The sequence below is a fragment of the Saccopteryx bilineata genome, chromosome 6, assembly GCF_036850765.1.
Source record: "Saccopteryx bilineata isolate mSacBil1 chromosome 6, mSacBil1_pri_phased_curated, whole genome shotgun sequence".
NCBI lineage: Eukaryota > Metazoa > Chordata > Mammalia > Chiroptera > Emballonuridae > Saccopteryx > Saccopteryx bilineata.
In genome coordinates, this window is record NC_089495.1 from 123,421,111 (window position 1) to 123,443,501 (window position 22,391).

The window sequence follows — 22,391 nt, forward strand, 5'->3', positions numbered from 1 at the left end:
AAGCTAGAGGCCTGCATGGCATTTAGAAGGAAGTATATAAGTAACTCCAGAGTCCCTATCTGGACTAAATACCAGGCATCACATATACTATAGCAAGTCCTCTTCCATATATAGACTGCTTGTCAATGTTAGAAGTAAATTAGAGCTTTCTTATTTGGCTCCTCTGGTTTTGCCAATTGGAAAAAAAAAAAAATAGGTCAGGAACGCCCTGAAATGGAACTAACAATACATGAGCATAAATTTAAAGGACTTTTAGATACTGGAGCTGATGTATCTTTTTTTTTTTTTTTTGTATTTTTCTGAAGCTGGAAACGGGGAGAGACAGTCAGACAGATTCCCGCATGCGCCCGACTGGATCCACCCAGCACGCCCACCAGGGGCAATGCTCTGCCCCTCTGGGGCGTCGCTCTGTTGCGACCAGAGCCACTCTAGCGCCTGGGGCAGAGGCCAAGGAGCCATCCCCAGCACCTGGGCCATCTTTGCTCCAATGGAGCCTCGCTGCAGGAGGGGAAGAGAGAGACAGAGAGGAAGGAAAGGGGGAGGGGTGGAGAAGCAGATGGGCGCTTCTCCTGTGTGCCCTGGCCGGGAATCGAACCCGGGACTTCTGCACGCCAGGCTGACGCTCTACCACTGAGCCAACCGGCCAGGGCTGGAGCTGATGTATCTCTTATTGCTAAGCTACACTGGCCTCCTTCCTGGCCCACTCATGCAGCAGCCACAGAATTACAAGGTATAGGGTGGAGTAAATCCCCTCAACAAAGTTCTAGTTTTCTACATTAGGAAGATTAAGAAGATCATTCTGGACTTTTTAAGCCTTATGCGCTCCCTGGATGGCCAATTAATTTGTGAGGTAGAGATGTTTTGAAAAATATGGGAGAGTTGCTTGTCAGTCCTAATGGTTTAGTCAGTACTCAGATGCTTGATTGGGGATTTTTGCCCACCAAGGGTCTAGGGAAAGAACAGCGAGGAATTCTCACCCCCATAGAAGTGGCACCCAATACCAGAAGGTGTGGATTAGGATATCAAAATTTAGCATAAGGGCCTTGTTAGCTCCTGCTACCTCAATAATGCATTGTGCAGACCCAATTACTTGGAAATCAGATAATCCTGTATGGGTAGACCAATGGCCCCTTTCTCAGGAGAAACTTAGGGCAGCTGCTCAATTGGTACAAGAGCAGCTACAGCTTGGGCACATTGAACCATCTAATAGCCCATGGAATACACTTCCATATTTTGATCTTGTTGCCTCCTGGATTATCAAGGGGCATAGGTGACCCTTACAGTTTATAGGTTTTGAGCCTCAAAATTATTGTTGCTTTTTTCAAAGGATCAACAACAATGGCTCTGGGAAACTTCTACTAAATGGCAAATCGCTCTTGCAAATCAATGGACAACTTTATACTGAAACTGTCAACTTAATATCAGCTCAAAGTCTAGAATTATATGCCATTATCATGGCTTTTCAGCATTTGCCATATTCCTCCTTTAATCTATATACAGAAAGCAAATATTTAATTATGGTGTTTCCACTATAAAGACTGCTGTCTTAGGGACAAATGCTGATGAACTATTTCAGCAGTTCCTCCTTCTTCAAAGATTTGTATGTCAACATAGAGCTCCATGTTTCATAGGACATACTCGAGCTCACTCCATGCTCCCTGGAGCTTTTTAGCACAAGGGAATGCCCCCCCCCTTTTTTTCTTTTCTTTTTTTTTTTTTTCTTTGTATTTTTCCGAGGTTGAAGATGGGGAGGCAGTCAGACAGGCTCCCGCATGCGCCGGACCGGGATCCACCCGGCATGCCTACCAGGGGGAATGCTCTGCCCATCTGGGGTGTTGCTCTGTTGCAACCGGAGCCATTCTGGCGCCTGTGGGGGAGGCCACGGGGCTATCCTTAGCGCCCGGGGTAGCTTTGCTCCGGTGGAGCCTTGGCTGTGGGAGGGGAGGAGAGAGACAGAGAGGAGGAAGGGGGGAGGAGGGGAGAGGCAGATGGGCGCTTCTTCTGTGTGCTCTGGCCGGGAATCGAACCCAGGAATCCTGCACACCAGGCCGATGCTCTACCACTGAGCCACCGGCCAGGGCCTAGGAGTGCCCTTGTTGATTAAGCTACCCAAAAAAAAATTATTTGGAGCAACCATGACAGATTAAGCAATTCAGTCTCATACTATTCATCACCAGAACGCTGCAGCCCAGTGTAAACAGTTGCAACTTTCTTGGGAAGCAGCATGGCAGATTGGGAAATCCTGTCCAAGAGGTCCTATACTACAATCTGCCCCTTCATTTGGAATTAACCCTCAAGGACCCCTACCAGGACAACTTTGGCAAATGGATGTTATCCATATATCTTCATTTGGCAAACAGTCCTAGGTCCGCATTACAGTGGATACATATTCTGGATTTATAGTAACCTCTGTCAGAACAGGAGAGGCTGCTAAGCATGTTATAGATCATTGTCTGTATGCATTGTCCTATTATTAGATTTCCTAAACTGGCTAAACTAAAAAGGCTACTGCATATGGAGCAAAAGCATTTACTGTATTTCTTTTTTTTTAGGTATTCAGAAAAATAGTAAGTTTTTATTAAGTAGTTTTAAAAATACAGATTTTGTGACAATTTATAATCTGATACTCTGGAGCTAGAAAACTATAATCAAAAATTCATTTCCAAATGCAAAGCACTTACCCCTTAGTTTAGAGGTGGTTCAGATGAAGGCATAATTTTAAGAAAAATGATTGTTACAATTAGATATATAACCATTTAGTTATATTTAGGTTCTATCTGTTAGAAAAGGTCTATTTTAAAGAATCCAATTTAAACATCTTATATTTTTCTTCAGTGATTTCTCCAAGCAGAAGTACCTCTTGATCGACAGAACTCAGAAACTATTTGAGCACACAAATATCACACCGGTTCTACAATATAGGCCTCTCCAAGGGAGCCCAGCTCCGACTTGTGAAGAAGACCCTGTTCAGAATGGACCGATGACATGGTAACTTACAGTAGTTCTAATCATTATTAAAAATGAACAACTTTAGCTACCTTTGTTTTGGGTTTCTGTGGTTCAGGCACATCCAAACTTTCTTCATGGTCTGCACTCATTCCTTTTGCCCAGCGACCAACTGTAATCATTCGATCTGAATTCTGACTTTGAGGGCAATCTTTCTTAAAATGTTCTGCAAAGCCACAAAGTCTACAACCACCACCATCAGCATACACTACTTTGGGATTATCAGGACCAGATCTGGACAAGTGTCCCATTTCCCCACAAACAAAACATTTTGCAAAAGGAAATTCACCAAAAGCTGGGTCTACTTTGGCCTTGCACTTGGTTATTTCGTGCTCTGTAGATCCACACCAGTAACATATTCCAGTGCACATATCTTGATTCTCAAGGGCAGCGGGGCAATCTGCAATCCCATGACCAGGTTTTCTACAGTGAAAACATACCATTGCATTTTTCTTTGCTGCTTGTCTTTTTACTCATCTTCCTTCCTTGCGACTATCTTTCTTTAAAGCAACTGCAATTTCTTCCCTTATTTTCTGATTGTCTGCTGCTATTATCTCCCCATTGTGAACCATCTGTGAGTTCTGTCTTAGGTATTCCATGAATCCATTCACATCTTCATTTAAGTACTCCTTTTTCTTTTTTTTTTTTTTGTGTTTTGCTTTGGGTGCATTTTTAAAGGACAGCCTAGTGGCTTCAAGTTGTTTAGTCTTTGATCGGTTTTGGCTTTTTTCTTCAAAGGACCCTTTCTTTATATCCTCCCATGATGTTGCAGGCAAGGGTCTTTTGTTAGATGTGGTGGTAACTCGTGCCCACCTGGTCATGGTTTCACCAGAGGTATCGTATCAATCGTGCGTGAGTCCTCCAGCATTTACTGTATTTTGTCATGCTTACAATCTTTAAAGTTAAGGTATTATTAAAGTGTACCCAGCAAATATTTTAAGGTCAATTTTTTAAAAAAATTTTAGGCCCTGGCCGGTTGGCTCAGTGGTAGAGCATCGGCCTGGCGTGCAGAAGTCCCGGGTTCGATTCCCGGCCAGGGCACACAGGAGAAGCGCCCATCTGCTTCTCCACCCCTCCCCCCCTCCTTCCTCTCTGTCTCTCTCTTCCCCTCCCGCAGCCAAGGCTCCATTGGAGCAAAGATGGCCCGGGCGCTGGGGATAGCTCCTTGGCCTCTGCCCAGGCGCTAGAGTGGCTCTGGTCGCAACAGAGCGACACCCCGGAGGGGCAGAGCATCGCCCACTGATGGGCAGAGCTTCGCCCCTGGTGGGCATGCCGGGTGGATCCCGGTTGGGCGCATGCGGGAGGGAGTCTGTCTGTCTCTCCCCGTTTCCAGCTTCAGAAAAATACAAAAAATTTTTTTTTAAAAGGGGGTAGTCGCCTGACCTGTGGTAGCGCAGTGGATAAAGCATCGACCTGGAAATGCTGATGTCCCCGGTTTGAAACCCTGGGTTTGCCTGGTCAAGGCACATATGGGAGTTGATGCTTCCAGCTCCTCCCCCCTTCTCTCTCTCTCCTCTCTCTCCCTCTCTGTCTCTCTCTCTCCCTCTCTCTCCTCTCTAAAAAATGAATAAATAAAATAAAATTAAAAAAAAAAAAAAGGGGGTAGTCATATCCTGGAACTCCTACGGGTCTACCATATCATGCTTTTTACTTAAAAATAATTAAATTTCTTTTGAATGCTGATGAACAGGAGACGCCAAATCTTTTTCGCCTGCAAACTACTACCTTCTTTATTTGATTCAGCTAATAACAGTTTTGTCTTTTTCCAAATAGCTCCAGATATATGGAAAAGATTTATATAGGCGGATGGGGATCCTCAAACCCCTCAGCGAGATCTTCTGAGCATGGCTTTTAAGATACCTAGAGGCAGAAAAAGCCCAATAGAGATGAATACGCCCTTAAAGGCTCCAACGCCCCAAAGGGGTCTCGTAGGATGCCATCTAGGTCCTGCTTCAATAATGGAAAGGATGGTCATTGAGCTAAAGCCTGCCAGACTTACATGCCTCTGCTGTGAGGAAACAGGGACACTGGAAGGTAGGCTTCCCCCTCGCTCCTCTAAGGGAGGGTTCAGTCTCTTCCAGCCCTGCTCCAGCCACCTATGACCTAACCTTGCCCAGAATGCTGGGGTTTGCCACTGAAGGCTGAAGGGGTCCAGGGCCGTCAGCCCCATCTACAACACTGTGGATGAGCCTAGGGTATTTCTTCCAAGAAGCAGGTAAACTGATCTCATTTGCACAAGGGCCACTTAACTATGTCTTGCCTGAATAGTCAGATTTTTTATTCTTCCCTCAAAGATCTCTGTTGTGGGTGTTGATAGTCCTATTTTCTGCTGCTTGGTTTAATATAGTGTTTCCTTTTTTCCTCCTACCTCAATGCCCCACTCATATTTCAGGCTGGGACCTACTCCTAATTTAGAGCTCTCTTTCCCCCTTTTGCCAACTTCTATTATGAATCTACCTTTGCCACCCAGCTTAGTGTGTCACAAGGTTCTCTTTACCATGTCACAGTCACAGAGCTCCAGGGAAAAGCTACCTGGTCTCATCTCTCCAGGCAGAGGAGAACAGAAGCTCCATCTCCACATATGCTGCAGATGGCTTTTCCAGCCTACCTGAATCATTACCAGCTAGAAGCAGCGGTCATTGGGACTTGAACGTGAGCTGCAAAGTATAGAATTGTGACAATTCCAGTGCCATGCGGACTTTTCCTGGATGTGGACTTTTCCTGGACTCCTGCTCCTTGTGCCAGCTCCTAACAGACTGAACTGTGGTTGGGTTGCATTTTTCAGGGATCTGACATGGTGTTGGGGCCAACTTGGACTTGGTGAACATGTTAAGGACACTACTCTTTGATGGATTCTTGCTGTATTGGCCAAGAGTTTGCTTAAAGGCTTTAATCACTGTAAAAAAAAATAGAAGACTAGATAAAGAAGATGTGGCACATATACACCATGGTATACTATTCAGCCATAAGAAATGATGACATCGGATCACTTACAGCAGAATGGTGGGATCTTGAGAACATTATACGGAGTGAAATAAGTAAATCAGAAAAAAACAAGAACTGCAGGATTCCATACATTGGTGGGACATAAAAACGAGACTAAGAGACATGGACAAGAGTGTGGCGGTTACGGGGGGCGGGGGGAGGAAAAGAGGGAGAGAGGTACAAAGAAAACTAGATAGAAGGTGACGGAGGACAATCTCTCTTTGGGTGATGGGTATGCAACAGAACTGAATGACAAGATAACCTGGACATGTTTTCTTTGAATATATGTATCCTGATTTATCGATGTCACCCCATTAAAATAAAAATTTATTTATAAAAAAAAAATTAGAGCTTTCTTAATCTCCACCTGTGTGAGACTACACGACACTGGAAAAGCTCCACTGGCCCTGGTTTCTTACCAGATCCCCAAGCCAACAATACATTAAGAGCTGAAGTTGCCCTGGCCGGTTGGCTCAGCGGTAGAGCGTCGGCCTAGCGTGCGGAGGACCCGGGTTCGATTCCCGGCCAGGGCACACAGGAGAAGCGCCCATTTGCTTCTCCACCCCTCCGCCATGCCTTCCTCTCTGTCTCTCTCTTCCCCTCCCGCAGCCAAGGCTCCATTGGAGCAAAGATGGCCCGGGCGCTGGGGATGGCTCTGTGGCCTCTGTCTCAGGCGCTAGAGTGGCTCTGGTTGCAACATGGCGACGCCCAGGATGGGCAGAGCATCGCCCCCTGGTGGGCAGAGCGTCGCCCCTGGTGGGCGTGCCGGGTGGATCCCGGTCGGGCGCATGTGGGAGTCTGTCTGACTGTCTCTCCGTTTCCAGCTTCAGAAAAATGCAAAAAAAAAAACAAAAAAAAAAACAAAAAAAACCACAAAAAACTGAAGTTAATGTGATCGACTCTGAAAGACTCCCTGCCAGACAGTGGGTCTTTTAGCTGGCTTGGTGACTGCATTTATAATACACAATCCTATGACACAGTGATGTTTGGACTGGCACACCACAAGGGAGGCCCAGCTAGCAAGATATTAATGCAATAAAAAGAACAGTTTTGGAGGAGCTTTGGTTCTATTAATTACTAATTTCTCCTATGAGGTTTTTATTTTCCTGTTTTTCCTCTTCCTAAAGACGGATGGCAAGGGATGCAACATCCTCCAGCCCAAGGTTAAGGATGCCTTCCAAACCCCACTTCTCCTTGGTCAGGAAGGCCACAAAAGGGCCTTTGTCACATTGGCTTTCCCCATCATTGGGGGTCATTGAGCAAACTGGACACCAGGCAGTCACTCTGTGGGCTAACAAGGTGAAGAAAAATTTGCTGTCAGCCTCTGCTTTATCTGTTCCCTAAGACTGTTCCAAGTATATCCTGGCCAATTCTTATAGCTTTTGTATCTAAGTAGGACACTTAATTGTTTACCAACTAATCATTTTTCTTTTCCCTAAGAGAATTGCATCCTATACTAAATTTGGCCCTTACTGCTCTCTCATTTCCATGGGCAAAAAGTAATGAAGAAAGAGATGTAGTTTCTATATGTACATCAATTAAATGTCCCAGGGCTGCAACCTGACCAACACCACAGATAGTAAGGAGATATGGCAATGGGATAGAATTCATCCCACCCCCACACCTCCAACAATTAATCTGCAGCAAATAAGTGGTAAATGTTCTTTTAGCAAGTCTTCTCCCATCAACATACCAGAACCTGTAACACAAACATGAAAATTGTCCTTCAGAAAATACTTTGTATGCTTCATATCTACTTTACTTAGAAGCTCCTTGAGTACCACATTGAGATTTTGTGATTTAGGACAAGAAATATATATTTGGTCTTCCTCCCTATTTCTGGCACAGAGCTCCTAAAACCACTGAAATTTCCTAAGTGATGAGAGAAAGACAGATGTTTTGATGTTAAGGAGGTGACTTCTGGACTGCACCTAAGCATGAGGCCTGGGTGCTGGAAAGACAGAACATGTGCTTGGCGGTGAAACCTTTAGCCTCTCTCCCCCTCCCCCTACCTGGCCTCTGGGAGAGGGAAGGGGCTGGAGGTTGACTAAATAATCGCCAACAGCCAATAATTTCATCCAGTGGTTCTCAACCTTTTTATACTTGGGGACCGCCAATGCAGAATAACACTGAGCATAAGTGAATTTGATAAGATCACTGGGTCTGCAACCTTCATACAACATTACAGTGGTGAACTCTTGCAGATTGGCACAAAATTTCTGGTGGACTGGTCCGTGGACTAGTGGTTGAAAAATACTGATTTAATCAGCTGTGCCTATATAAAGAAGCCTCCATAAAATCCAAAAGGAGGGAGTCTGGAGAGCTTCGGGGCTGGTGAACACATGGAGATGTGGACTGAGTGGTGCTCTCAGAGGACATGGAAGCGGCACACCCTTTTCTACACACCTTGCCCTGTGCATTTCTTCTAACTGGCTGCTCCTGAGTTAGATCTGTGAGCCGCTCTAGCAAATTAATTAAGCACAAATCAGTCAGTCACTGGGTGGGTAGATCAGAAGCAAGGTGACAACCTGGACTTCCCATAGCATCTGAAGTGGCGGGGGCGGGGGGCAGTCTTGTAGGACTGAGCCTTACCCTGTGGAGTCTGAGGCTAGCTACAGGTGGACAGTGTCAGATCTGTGCTGAATTGTATCAGAGATGTGGGGGAAACAACCCACACATAGGAGTGGGTGTAGAAACAGATACACATTTCAATTACTCAACATAATCACCTCATTCAGCATGGCTCTTTGCTATTTCCAAAAATTAAATCCATCCTCAACAACCAAAATTTTACTATTGTTGGAGTAGTCAGAAGAAATATGCAACCTCTGAAAGAGGTTCCAGAAGATGTGTTCCAAAGCTATTCTGAGCAACAACAGCAGCAAAGAAAGGCATGCAGTCATGTGCTTTATATAGTGATGTTTCTGTCAATGAGGGACCGCAAATACGACTGTGGCACCACAAGATTATAATGGAGCCAAACATTCCTATTACCCAGCCATCCTAACACCCTAACAGAGGTCCCCAAACTTTTTCCACAGGGGACCAGTTCACTGTCCCTCAGACTGTTGGAGGGCCGCCACATACAGTGCTCCTCTCACTGACCACCAATGAAAGAGGTGCCCCTTCTGGGAGTGTGGCGGAGGGCCAGATAAATGGCCTCAGAGGGCTGCATGTGGCCCGCGGGCTGTAGTTTGGGGACGCCTGCTCTAGCACAACACACAACTCACCTGTGTGTAGTGCTGCTGGTGTAAACAAACCCAGTGCGTTGCCAGGTGTGTGCAAGGACAGCACATACAATTACAGCAGTAGGCTGCACCATCCAGGTTTGTGTACATGCACTCTGTGATGTTTACACAACAAAATCGCCTAATGAGGCATTTCTCAGAATGTACCAGGTCATTAGGCAGCACTCGACTGTATGCTGTGTCTTAAGATGTCAGCTCTGAAGGCATCTGAGTTCATCTGAATGTCTCGGCTTTGGTCTGTTTGTCTAAAATCAGCCTTACTGTTTTAGGTAGCATCCCCTCCTCCTTCACCACAGAATTTATAGCAGGTATTACCACAAAACTAAATTCTCTATATTCTTTAGCTGGTACTAAAGTATTCTACAGTCAAACAATCAACGTACTAGCACATGTGGCAAACCCAGTGATCTTCTATATGGGATACATATACATCCATACAACACACACACTTGTCCTTTCTCTAAACTCTTCCTCTCCCATCCCCTCTGTCCTAAAAGATACAGGAACTACCATGTGCGGACATTTTTTGCTCTGATACCTATACACTGAACTATCAAATGAATATTGTAATTGTTAAAGATTCTGCTTACCTTGGCTCAGTTATCAATTCAAATGAAGACTGCAGCCAAGAAATCAAAAGAAGGCTGAGATTCCAAAGGGCAGCAATGGAAAATTAGGAAAGATCATCAAGACCAAGATGTGTTTTTAGAGATCCAGGCTAAGAGCATCCATACCCCTGTATTCCCAAACACTATGTACAGATGAGAAACCTGTAAACAGGCTGATGGGGAAGGGGGGAAATAAATTCATTTAAAATACCATAGTTCCCTATGTATAAGATACTCCTATATATAAGACACACCTTAATTTTGGGGCCCAAAATTTGAAAAAATAAATGTATTACATAAAGATATTGAACTCAAGTTTTATTCATCATAAAATTCATACAACTCATCACTGTCAAAACTCCCATCCATTAGCTTGTCCTCATCTGTGTCTGATGACGAATCACTGTCTTAATATATTGCCTTGTCCTCAGTTCCATCTATGGCATTTGAAATGCCACACTTCTTAAATAACTTGACAACAATCTCAATCTTGATATTATCCCAGGATCTTTTCACCCAGGTACAAATTTCTCCTATAATTGGTTTCTTCACTCTTCCTGCAGGTGTCAAATTGTTCCCAGAAGACTTCATCCATTTGTTTCATTCATCTCTCATGGCAGCTTTGAAGGGTTTATTAATTCTAATATCAAGTGTTGGAGCTGGGATGTTAAGCCTCCAGGTATGACGGCAAGTATTATTTTTTGCTCTGCAGCAATTTTCTTTGTTTTTTGTTACATGTGCCCTGAACTGATCAAGCACCAATAGGGCAGGTTTGCATAAGAGCCCGCCTGATCTCATCTCCAAACTTTCTGAAACCAGATCTTCACCCCATCCTGATCCATCCAACCCTTGTCATGAACATGGACAATCACTCCTCGAGGAATGTCTTCTTTTGGCATTGTTTTGCATTTGAAAATCAGCATAGGAGGCAGCTTGGTTCTGTCAGCACAACAAGCTAGAACAACTGTATAATGGCTCTTTTCATGTCCACTTGTTTTCATAGTTGCAGTTTTCACTCCTTTTTTTTTTCCAGTGCTGCCCGCCTTTATTTTCTGGCCCCAGGCTCCAGTTACAAGGGAAAAAAAGGGCTCCGATGACCCTTCTAGCCCACCACACAGACAGGACCCACCAGGCAACCTCACACTCCAACCTCATACTCCTACCCTGCTAATGACCAGCTATCAAGCCAACTACCCTGCGGTTGCTCACCCTAGTCCGTCTGCATCTAAATTACATGATCCTGCCCTGGCCGGTTGGCTCAGTGGTAGAGCGTCGGTCTGGCGTGCAGGAGTCCCGGGTTTGATTCCCGGCCAGGGCACACAGGAGAGGCGCCCATCTGCTTCTCCACCCCTTCCTCTCTCCTTCCTCTCTGTCTCTCTCTTCCCCTCCCGCAGCCGAGGCTCCATTGGAGCAAAGATGGCCCGGGCACTGGGGATGGCTCTGTGGCCTCTGCCTCAGGCGCTAGGATGGCTCTGGATGCAACAGAGCAATGGCCCAGATGGGCAGAGCATCGCCCCCTGGTGGGCATGCCGGGTGGATCCCGGTCAGGCACATGTGGGAGTCTGTCTGACTGCCTCCCCGTTTCCAGCTTCGGAAAAATGAAAATAAATAAATAAAGTACATGATCCTGACATTTTATCATAATATAATAGCAACTGTCATTCAATCGGGCATCTGACACTTACAGTTGTGTGCCACCAGGCCAGTCACTGTCTAGTTGTGAGCCCCCACCTCTCCTTATTTTAAAAAAATGGCCACAGGGCTACAGACACCAAGAGCCAGGCCTGGTTGCCCAGGACCCTATGAGGGGAGCCAGTGGTACCCAGGTTGAAAGCTGGTGCCATTCTAAACTAATGCAGGAAGGAAGGGACCAGGCTGGACAGTGGGGGACGAGGGGGTTATTCACTCCCCATGTGTCCAGGCCAGACAGGCAGCAATGTGGGAGATCCACACCAGGCCTCGTCCTGCCTGCTGGCCAGCTCAGGGACTAACCTGGCCTAAGACCCAGACCTAGGAGACAACAGAGGCCCTCTCATCTCTGTCCTGATCCTGGAAGTGGCCAGGGGTCAGGACTGGGCAGTGGAGAAGATGGAAGGATAGGGAGTCAGGGTCAAGGCCCTAGGGGCAGGCAGGGCCAGGGGACTCCAGAGACACCTAGGCAGCTAGGCTCAGGAGAGAGCCGCAGATGGTAGGGCCCAGACCTCCCAGTGACTGGCAGCTGAGACCACCAAGGGGGCTGGGAGAGGAGGGGCAGGCCATGGGCATCAATCATGCTGTCTTGGTCCTGGGGTGTGAGGCCCAATGGGAGCACAGCCCCTCCCCCTCCCAGGAGCTGGGCCCACAGGAGAGCAGGCCAACATCAGCTGCACCCAGATCTCCCAGAGGCCAGAGAGGGCCCCTGCCGGTGCTTTAGGACTTCTTGGCATCCTGCATGTTCCGGCGCTTCAGGTCGCTCAGGTCAATAGGCTTGAAGGCTTCATAAATGAAGCGCACATTCTCCTCATGGGCTGGGGTGAAGATCTCGCTGCTGTTGGGGGGAGAGCGGGGGCTACTGTTCCTCTTGCCGTTGTAGACGACTCTGGAGACAAAGTGATAAAATTCAAGGACCTTCTGCTCATAGCTTTCAGGCATCTTTTGGGCAAGTCTGGTGCTTGTACACATGCTTAGTCCATTCTGTTTCACGAACCTGAAGCAACAACTGTGTCCTCCTTTGAAATTAGTAACTTCGTTTTCATCAGCAATCCTTCCTGCCTCATGCTGAACCATCTTTGTGGACACAGGAATTCCAATTGCCCTTTGCTCTTCAATCCGTATCTTCAATTCCCTCTCTAGATCAGGCCATTTTGCTGACTTGCCGCTCATGGCCTTCCTCTGCTGTGGCGTTTTCAGTAGGGTCTCTTCTTCCCATAGCCAGTCTCAGATTGATTCCTCAATCTAAGGACCTTGGAAGAGGACCAAACTTACATTAAGCAGCACAATTTCCATTCACTTTTTTTTTGTATATTTCTGAAGTGAGAAACAGGGAGGCAGAGAGACAGATTCCCATGTAAGCCTGACCAGGATTCACCCGCATGCCCACCAGGAAGCGATGCTCTGCCCATCTGGGCCGTTGCTCCATTGCAAGGAGAACCATTGTAGCACCTGAGGCAGAAGCCATGGAGCTGTCCTCTGCGCCTGGGCCAACCTTGCTCCAATGAAGTCTTGGCTGCAAGAGGGGAAGAGATAAATAGAGAGAAAGGAGAGGGGGAAAAGGGGGAGAAGAAGAGGGAAAAGGGGGAAAATGAGAGGGGAAAGAGGGGGAAAGTAGATGGTCACTTCTCCTGTGTGCCCTGGCCAGGAATCAAACCCAGGACTTTCACAAGCCAGGCTGATGCTCTATATTGCTGAGCTAGCTGGCCAGGGCCTCCATTCAATTTTGCAAACTGGATTGCTTTTAATTTGAATTCAGCACTGTATGAAAATCTTTTCTGAGCCATTTTTGGGCAGAATGTGGCAAAACATAACCTACTGTAATATGCTAGTAACAAGTGCGAAACAATGAGCGCAAAGACAAGCGCGGAAAAAGCGAGAAATGTAAGTAAAAAAATAAATCTACAACCACTGTATAAGATGCACCCAGTTTTTAGACCCCAAATTTTTCAAAAAAGGGTGCATCTTATTATACATGGGAAATATGATAGGGAGTTGAAAAAAATATATGGAGCTGAAGGAGAGGTCTATGGATATCCTGTACCACCAGAAAGATAAGCAAGTAGATCCTAGCACAAATTAAGCCTAAGACACCATTGGAGGCAAAAATGAAATTGTCCTATTTTGGGCACATTATGAGAAGGCAGGGTTCTCTGGAAAAGACAATATGCTGGGGAAAATAGAAGCAGCAGGAAAAGAGAAAGACAAAATACGAGATGGACTGACTCTATGAATAAAGCCGTAGGAGCTAGGCAGGGCTGCTAAGGACAGGGCATTGAGGACATCACTCATTCACAGGGGCACCAGGAGTCAGAGCTAACTCAACTGCATGTAACACATACATACTATTATCAAACTGAACCACTGGAAAGACAATTATGGCTTCTTTTAAATAATCTCAAAACTAGTACACCTAAGGGGACTATACCATCTTCAGTAAAATTGTTGTGGTTGTCTGATCTATGGTGGCACAGTGGATAAAGCATCAACCTGGAATGCTGAGGTCGCTGGTTCAAAACCCTGGGCTTGCCCGGTCAAGGCACATTATGGGAGTTGAGGCTTCCTGCTCCTCCCCCCCCTTCTTTCTCCCTCTTTCTCTCTTTTCTCTCTAAATAAAAAGTCTTAAAAAAAATTGTCGTAGTTATTCCACAAGATTCACTCTCTCTGATACAACTTCATAGACTACTCCTTACCACTTCCTTTGGTCAAATTTTCTTTCTTTCTTTCTTTTTCTTTCTTTCTTTCTTTCTTTCTTTCTTTCTTTCTTTCTTTCTTTCTTTCTTTCTTTCTTTCTTTCTTCTTTCTTTCTTTCAGAGAGAGAATGACAAGAAGGGAGAGAGATGAGAAGCAACAACTTGTAGTTGCGGCATTTTAGTTATTTATTGATGGTTTCTCATACGTGTCTTAACCAGGGATCTCCAGCCAAGCCAGTGACCTTGGGCTTCAAGCCAGAAACCTTTGGGCTCAAACCACCAACCATGGGATCATGTCAATGATTCCATACTCAAGCTGGTGAGCCTGTGCTCAAGCCAGTGACCTCAGGGTTTTGAACCTAGGACCTTATCGTCCAGGTCAACACTCTCTATACACTGCACTACCACCAGTCAGGCAAATTTTCTTTCTTTTTTTTTTTTGTATTTTTCTGAAGCTGGAAACGGGGAGAGACAGTCAGACAGACTCCCTCATGTGCCCGACAGGGATCCACCCGGCACGCCCACCAGGGGTGATGCTCTGCCCACCAGGGGGCGATGCTCTGCCCCTCAGGGGCGTCGTTCTGCCGCGACCAGAGCCACTCTAGCGCCTGGGGCAGAGGCCAAGGAGCCATCCCCAGCGCCCGGGCCATCTTTGCTCCAATGGAGCCTCGGCTGCGGGAGGGGAAGAGAGAGACAGAGAGGAAGGGGGGAGTGGAGAAGCAAATGGGCGCTTCTCCTATGTGCCCTGGCCGGGAATCGAACCCGGGTCCCCCACACGACAGGCCAACGCTCTACCGCTGAGCCAACCGGCCAGGGCCTCAAGCAAATTTTCTAATACTACAAGTACAAGTGAACCAAAAATGCACCTTTCCCAGTTAGTCATTAATCAACTCATCCTTCCATGCTTGGTTTGTCCCTTCCCTAGAAACACTGCTCCCAGTATCACTTGAGACTGTGTATTAAATATTTATATCAAGCATTCTTGGTTACCAGGATATTGAAACCAAGAATTATATACATATAGAACAACTTCTTACTGCAAAGGAAACTAACACAGTGTTTTCAGATCACAAGAGGACAGCACTGTTAACAGTGAATGTTATTTTGCCATGCTAGCAAATTACAAACTAGTGTTTAGGACATGTGAAAGGAATTTTTTTTTTAATGTTTTTATTCATTTTTTAATTTTTTTAGAGACAGAGAGATAGACAGGGACAGACAGACAGGAATGGAAAGATGAGAAGCATCAATCATTAGTTTTTCATTGTACGTTGCAACACCTTAGTTGTTCATTGATTGCTATCTTATTTGTGCCTTGACCGCAGGTCTTCAGCAGATCGAGTAACCCCTTGCTGGAGCCAGTGACCTTGGGTTGAAGCTGGTGAGCTTTTGCTCAAACCAGATGAGCCCACGCTCAAGCTGGCTACCTTGGGGTCTCAAACCTGGGTCCTCTGCATCCCATTCTGACACTCTATCCACTGCACCACCGCCTGGTCAGGCGACATGTGAAAGGAATTTCAAAGTATATACTATAGAAAGCCCAACTGACTTTTTTTTTTTTTTTTTACAGAGACAGAAAGAGGGATAGAAAGGGACAGACAGACAGGAACAGAGAAAGATGAGAAGCATCAATCATCAGTTTTTCATTGTAACACCTTAGTTGTTCATTGATTGCTTTCTCATATGTGCCTTGACCGTGGGCCTTCAGCAGACCAAGTAACCCCTTGCTCAAGCCAGCGACCTTGGGTCCAAGCTGGTGAGCTTTGCTCAAACCAGATGAGCCCGCGCTCAAGCTGGTGACCTCGGGGTCTCAAACCTGGGTCCTCCGCATCCCAGTCCGATGCTCTATCCACTGTGCCACTGCCTAGTCAGGCACAAGGACTTTTTAATTTAAGATGAGATGTAGTGGGAAAAGAAGTTACATCCAGTATTAGGGACTCACTGAGGTCTAAGAACAGAAGAGGGGATCATAATTATTTTATGAAGATGGAAATGTACAAAAACTTTAGTATTCATTAATTTAGCCCACAAGGATTTGGAGTGACACAGAAGGCCAAAATCTATTCACTAACAAAAGTGTTCTGGTGCTGGAGACACAGGAGTAAACGAAAAAATCTCTACCCTCATGGAGCCTATATTCTAACAAAGATATAGAAAGAGACGGGTTATAACCAGAAGGAAATTGAGGGTCAAGTTTTCCCTCCACCCTTCATGTATAAACACATGCATACACATGCACACCCAAATGTGAAAATCTATGGTTGGAGAACACAAAAGGGGATAGAAATGATACCTGCCTCAGAAGGTAGTGGTGATGACTGCAGATGACCCACCTGAAGCCTGCAGAGCAGTGCCTGGCACATAAGAGCCACTGAAAAGTTGGCTGTTACTATTATTAAGTCTCTCCCTTCCTTCCTAAACTCATTGTAAAAGTAACAGGGGCCTGACCAGGTGGTAGTGCAGTGGATAGAGCAGTGGTAGTCAACCTGGTCCCTACTGCCCACTAGTGGGCATTCCAGCTTTCATGGTGGGCAGTAGCAGAGCAACCAAAGTATAAATAAAAAGATAAATTTAACTATAGTAAGTTGTTTTTACTGCTACACTTAGCGAAAATCCGACATAAAGTACTTGGTAAGTAATTATTATTATATGCTTTAACTTGCCTCAGGTACCAAAAAAAAAAAAATGGATCCAGTACAGAACATCACCCCCTAGTGGGCTTGCTGGGTAGATCCAGGGTGGATCCTAGTCAGGGCACATGTGGGAATGTGTCTCTGCCTCCCCTCCTCTCACTAAATAAAAAAATTAATTAAAAAATAAAATAAAGCTTCTTGTGGTATACCAGTGTGCCTATTGTGGTGCACAGGTTGAAAGTTGCCGACTCAGCTTATTTATACCTGTAGACATTCCTTCCTTGACTTGTTAACACCAATAGAACATTCCTTCCATTCATGTGATTATTCCCTTTCCCTTTTTTATAAATACTCCTTGCCTTCATTGCCTAATTCAAACACTGAGTTTCTGCCTATGTCGGGCTTCCCAAATAGCTATCCATTCTGATATCAAATAAATGCTTAGTGCCTCTCACCCTGGCTTTCTCACATTTAGGTTAATGTAACAAATATCTGACAAACCTAAATTGAGGAATATTCAACAAAATAAACTGGCTAAAGTGTCAAAGTCTTCAACAGTGTCACTGTTCCAGGTGGAAGAAGATGACAGCAGCATGACAACTGCATGCTACTGGCCCCTTGTACTCTGAAGAGCTTACCAGGATAACAGACTAGACGTGAGTGGGGACTGAAGGTTAAATGGCAGTCACAAGTAAGTGTTAGGATTCCCACTTGACTGCTATGTTGTGCTTGTTGAAGAGAAAATCCTGTCTGTAGGAATTATTCATTAAAGTATTTGGGGGTGGTAGGCCTCAGGATGTCAATTTATTTTCAAATGGTTGCACCATACCTGCAAGTTTTTTGGAAGTTTGTGATTGTTTAAAAATAAAAAATTTTTGGAGCCCTGGCCGGTTGGCTCAGTGGTAGGGCGTCGGCCTAGCGTGCGGAGGACCCGGGTTCGATTCTGGCCAGGGCACACAGGAGAGGCGCCCATCTGCTTCTCCACCCCTTCCTCTCTCCTTCCTCTCTGTCTCTCTCTTCCCCTCCCACAGCCAAGGCTCCATTGGAGCAAAGATGGCCCGGGCGCTGGGGATGGCTCTGTGGCCTCTGCCTCAGGCGCTAGAGTGGCTCTGGTCGCAATATGGCGACGCCCAGGATGGGCAGAGCATCGCCCCCTGGTGGGCAGAGCCTCGCCCCCTAGTGGGCGTGCCGGGTGGATCCCAGTTGGGTGCATGCGGGAGTCTGTCTGACTGTCTCTCCCTGTTTCCAGCTTCAGAAAAATGAAAAAAAAATAAAAATAAAAGGAAAAAAAAAAATAAAAAATTTTTAGCCCTGGCCGGTTGGCTCAGTGGTGGAGCATCGGCCTGGCGTGCAGGAGTTCCGGGTTCGATTCCCGGCCAGGGCACACAGGAGAAGCGCCCATCTGCTTCTCCACCCCTCTCCCCTCCCCTTTCTCTGTCTCTCTCCTCCCCTCCCACAGCCAAGGCTCCATTGGAGCAAGGTTTGCCCAGGCGCTAGAATGGCTCTGGTTGCGGCAGAGCATCACCCCCTGGTGGGTATGCCGGGTGGATCCCGGTCGGGTGCATGCGGGAGTCTGTCTGACTGCCTCCCCATTTCCAACTTCAGAAAAATACAAAAAAAAATTTTTTTTTAAATTTTTTGCCTAATCTGTGGTGGCACAGTATATATATAAAGCATCAACTCGCAATGCTGAGGTCACCCGTTTAAAACCCTGGACTTGCCTGGTCAAGGTACATATGGGAGTTGATGGTTCCTGTTCCTCCTCCTTCTCTTTCTCTTTTTCTCTCTCCTCTCTAAAAATCAATAAATAAAATCTTTAAAAAAATAGTTACTTACATATTAGGGGATGTTGTAAAATAAATTTGAAGAGAATTCTTTGAAGAAATTTAATTGATTTTATTGGAGTGACACTAGTTAACAATTATACAGGTTTCAGGTACCTAATTCTACAGCACATCTCTGTGCACTGTACTGTATGTTCACCCTCCTCAAAATAAAAATTAAAAGAGAGAAAGAGAAAGAAAGAAAAGGGGAACAGAAAGCATCAACTTCTAGTAGTTGCTTCTCCTATGTGCCTTGACCAAGCAAGCCCCGGGTTTCAAACCTGCAACCTCAGTGCTCCAGGTCATCACTTTACCCACTGTGTCACCATAGGTGAGGCTCAAAATAAGAACTTTTAACCTGAGCAGGCGGTGGCGCAGTGGATAGAGCGTCGGACTATAATGCAGAAGGACCCAGGTTTGAGACTCCGAGGTCGCCAGCTTGAGCGTGGGCTCATCTGGTTTGAGCAAAGAGCTCACCAGCTTGGACCCACGGTCGCTGGCTCGAGCAAGGGGTTACTCGGTCTGCTGAAGGCCCGCGGTCAGGGCACATGTGAGAAAGCAGTCAATGAACAACTAAGGTGTCACAACGAATAACTGATGATTGATGCTTCTCATCTCTCTCCGTTCCCATCTGTCTGTCCCTGTCTATTCCTCTCTTTATAAATAAAAATAATAATAAAAATAAAAAATAACTTTTAAAAGATAAGATAGCTCTTTATGTGCGAATATAGTATATTGCTTTCTTTTTTAAAGTTCAGCACAAAATACACTAGACCCCTTTTATATAAAAATTGAGAAAAATATATAAGCAATTGCTTGAATATCCATAGTCTCAGAAAGAACACCTAAGAAACGAATAATAATTGCTGCTCAGGGTGGGAAAGGGGGTGGCTGGGGGTAAAGGGCACAGGGACATGTCTTTATATACTTTTTTGAATTTTGAACCATACAGATAAATTCCAGTTGCTTGCATTTTGGTTTTGAGAATCACTTGAAGTTTAGAGCCTAAACTCGTTGTGCACATAAAATACAGAGGAATAAACAACTATTTAAAGTTGTTATCTCAGAACACTGGGGAGTAAATGAGGGCTGGGAATTTTTATTTTCTGATACATACTTCTACAATGCCTGAATTTTTACTAATGAGCTTTGCTTTTATAATCAGAAAAGAATGTATTAAAAATACTTAGGTGCCCTGGACAATGGCACAGTGGACAAAGCGTCAAGGTTGCCAGTTTGATCCAGAGGGCACCAGTTCAATCCCAAGGTCACCAGTTCAAGCCTGGGTCAGGGTACATATGAAAAGCCATCAACAGCTGCACAACTAAGTGGAACAATGAGTTGATGCCCTTCTCTCTCTCTCTCTCTCTCTCTCTCTCTCTCTCTCCCTTCTCTTTCCTCTCTCAATAAATAAATAAACAAATAAGTACTTAGTATCTACCAGTTGTCACTGTAGGGGAATTATGTTATCACAATTACCCCAAATACGTGTGTGGGGTTTTCCTATGTCAAGTAATTCTGGGACTCTCTGGATACCAGCTAGGTGTCCTAAAATTCAACTCAATTCTGACAGTCTCTACTTGGAGAATAGTATCAGCTTCCACAAGGTAAGGGCTCAGCCCCTTCCGCTCCCCTGTGGTTGTGGCCCACCTGCTATAAATCAGAGGTTCCTACAACCCCTTCTTCAGGTTATGAATTTGTCAGAGTGGCTCACAGAACTCAAGAAAATTGTTTAACATGCTAACACATTTATAACATAAAAAACCAGAATTGTTATTCATATGAAATGATAATAAAGGTAGTGCTAATTCTTACCTGGGTATTGTCTGTATTATGAAAACATCTTGGCCACGAACAGACTCTTTTATTTCAACTCTTGTTTCTGAAAAATAAAAATGTAGCTTTAAGAAAAGCACTTCATGGCCCTGGCTGGTTGGCTCAGCGGTAGAGCGTCGGCCTGGCGTGCGGGGGACCCGGGTTCAATTCCCGGCCAGGGCACGTGGGAGGGGCGCCCATTTGCTTCTCCACTCCCCCTCCTTCCTCTCTGTCTCTCTCTTCCCCTCCCGCAGCCAGGGCTCCATTGGAGCAAGGATGGCCCGGGCGCTGGGGATGGCTCCTTGGCCTCTGCCCCAGGCGCTGGAGTGGCTCTGGTCATGGCAGAGCACACCCTGGTGGGCAGAGCGTCACCCCTGGTGGGCGTGCCGGGTGGATCCTGGTGGGGCACATGCGGGAGTCTGTCTGACTGTCTCTCCCCGTTTCCAGCTTCAGAAATTTTAAAATAAAAAAAAAAAGAAAAGAAAAAAAAAGAAAAGCACTTCATGGCCCTGGCTGGGTAGTTCAGTTGGTTAGAGCATCATCCCAACATGACAAGATTGTGGGCTCAATCCCCAGTCAGGGCACATACAAGAATCAACCAATGAGTGCACAGATAGGTGGCACAACAAGTCGAGGTTTCTCTCTCTGTCTCTCGCTCTCCCCCTCTCTCTCTAAAATCAATCAATACATTTTATTTAAATGTATAAAGAAAAGCACTTCATGCCTGACCAGGCAGTGGTGCAGTGGACAGAGCATCAGACTGGGACACAGAGGACCCAGGTCCAAAACCCCGAGGTTGCCGGCTTGAGTGCAGGCTCACTGGCTTGAGCACAGGATCATTGGCTTAAGCATGGAATCATAGATGCTGGCTGGAGCAAGAGATCACTTGCTCTGCTGGAACCCCCTACTCAGGGTCAAGGCACACATGAGAAAGCAATCAATGAACAACTAAGAAGACTAAGGAGCCGCAACGAAGAATTGATGATTTTCATTTCTGTCCCTTCCTGTCTGTCTGTCCCTATCTCTGTCTGTCATAAAAAAATTTTTAAAAAAAGAAAGAAAAGCACTCCATGATGCAATAATCAGTCAGCATCTGGAGGGAGTAAAGTGAATCTAAACCAGCACTTCACTAGTATACCAAAAAAAATCAAGCAAAGGGGAACATCAGCTGAAAATAGATGAGAGGGCAAAAGTAACAAGCAGGTCTACATAAAATCTCTGGGTCCATGACCAAAAGACAAGCTACTCAGGGGGGAGAGTCTACAGCAAATAAAAAGGCCAAAGGTTAACATCCTTACTATTCTTTCAACAAATGTTGAGGCCTCCTCTGTGTTAGGCCCTGAGCTGGAGTTACAAAGGGGAGGACCTGAACCAAGAGGATGAAGACTGACCAGAAAGACAAGCCATGCCAAGCACTGGCCAACTCCAACCCTCCAGGCCTACGTGCCAGAGGAAGACCAGCCAGGACAAAGGAGAGAGAACGAAGGGTATGAGAACAAAGGCGATGGGAATGTCTAGTGAGGAAGGGAATATGGGAACATGCAAAGATGTGGGGACAGAGCGTGGCAAGCAGAGGGCTAGTCAGATGTCCACGTCAAAAGCAAAGTGGACAAGGAGAAAGAGGAAGTCAGGTAGCTAGCAGGGCCTGGTCACGCACGAGTTGGATTTTATTCTAAGTGTGACAGGAAAGCCACTGCAACATGAGGACGACAGGGGCGTGATTACTATCTATGGTGTGAAGAAAACTGGCAGGATAAAGAATGGCAGCAGGGAGTCCATTCCAGCTGTTTCTGAAGGAATTCAGACAAGCAATGAACAGTAGGCTGGCCCAAAGCAGTGGCAGTGAAGGTAGTGAGAGATGATGGGACTTAATATGTATTCTGGAGTCAGA

The 22,391-nt window shown here is 45.7% G+C and overlaps 1 protein-coding gene, 1 non-coding gene and 1 pseudogene across 8 annotated transcripts in view; all 3 read right to left on the reverse strand.

The window, feature by feature from the left end:
- The window catches only part of PRPSAP1 (phosphoribosyl pyrophosphate synthetase associated protein 1), a 53,166-nt gene that overhangs the window by 15,209 nt on the left and 15,566 nt on the right, over positions 1 to 22,391 (reverse strand). For 3 of the 7 annotated variants that reach the window (XM_066236630.1, XM_066236635.1, XM_066236633.1), the window contains 2 exons: positions 20,501 to 20,567; positions 18,584 to 18,655 (listed from right to left, as the gene is read on the reverse strand). The exons of 1 other annotated variant lie outside the window; for it this stretch is intronic. In XM_066236630.1, the coding sequence (XP_066092727.1) occupies positions 18,584 to 18,655; positions 20,501 to 20,567 (139 nt within the window). The remainder of the gene's footprint in view (positions 1 to 18,583; positions 18,656 to 20,500; positions 20,568 to 22,391) is intronic. 3 more of the 7 variants (XM_066236631.1, XM_066236637.1, XM_066236634.1) reach the window with 1 other exon arrangement.
- Positions 2,626 to 4,005, reverse strand: LOC136308062 (zinc finger CCHC domain-containing protein 9 pseudogene; annotated as a pseudogene).
- TRNAD-GUC (transfer RNA aspartic acid (anticodon GUC)) lies at positions 14,971 to 15,046 on the reverse strand. Its single transcript has one exon. It is a non-coding gene; the product is annotated as a tRNA-Asp (tRNA).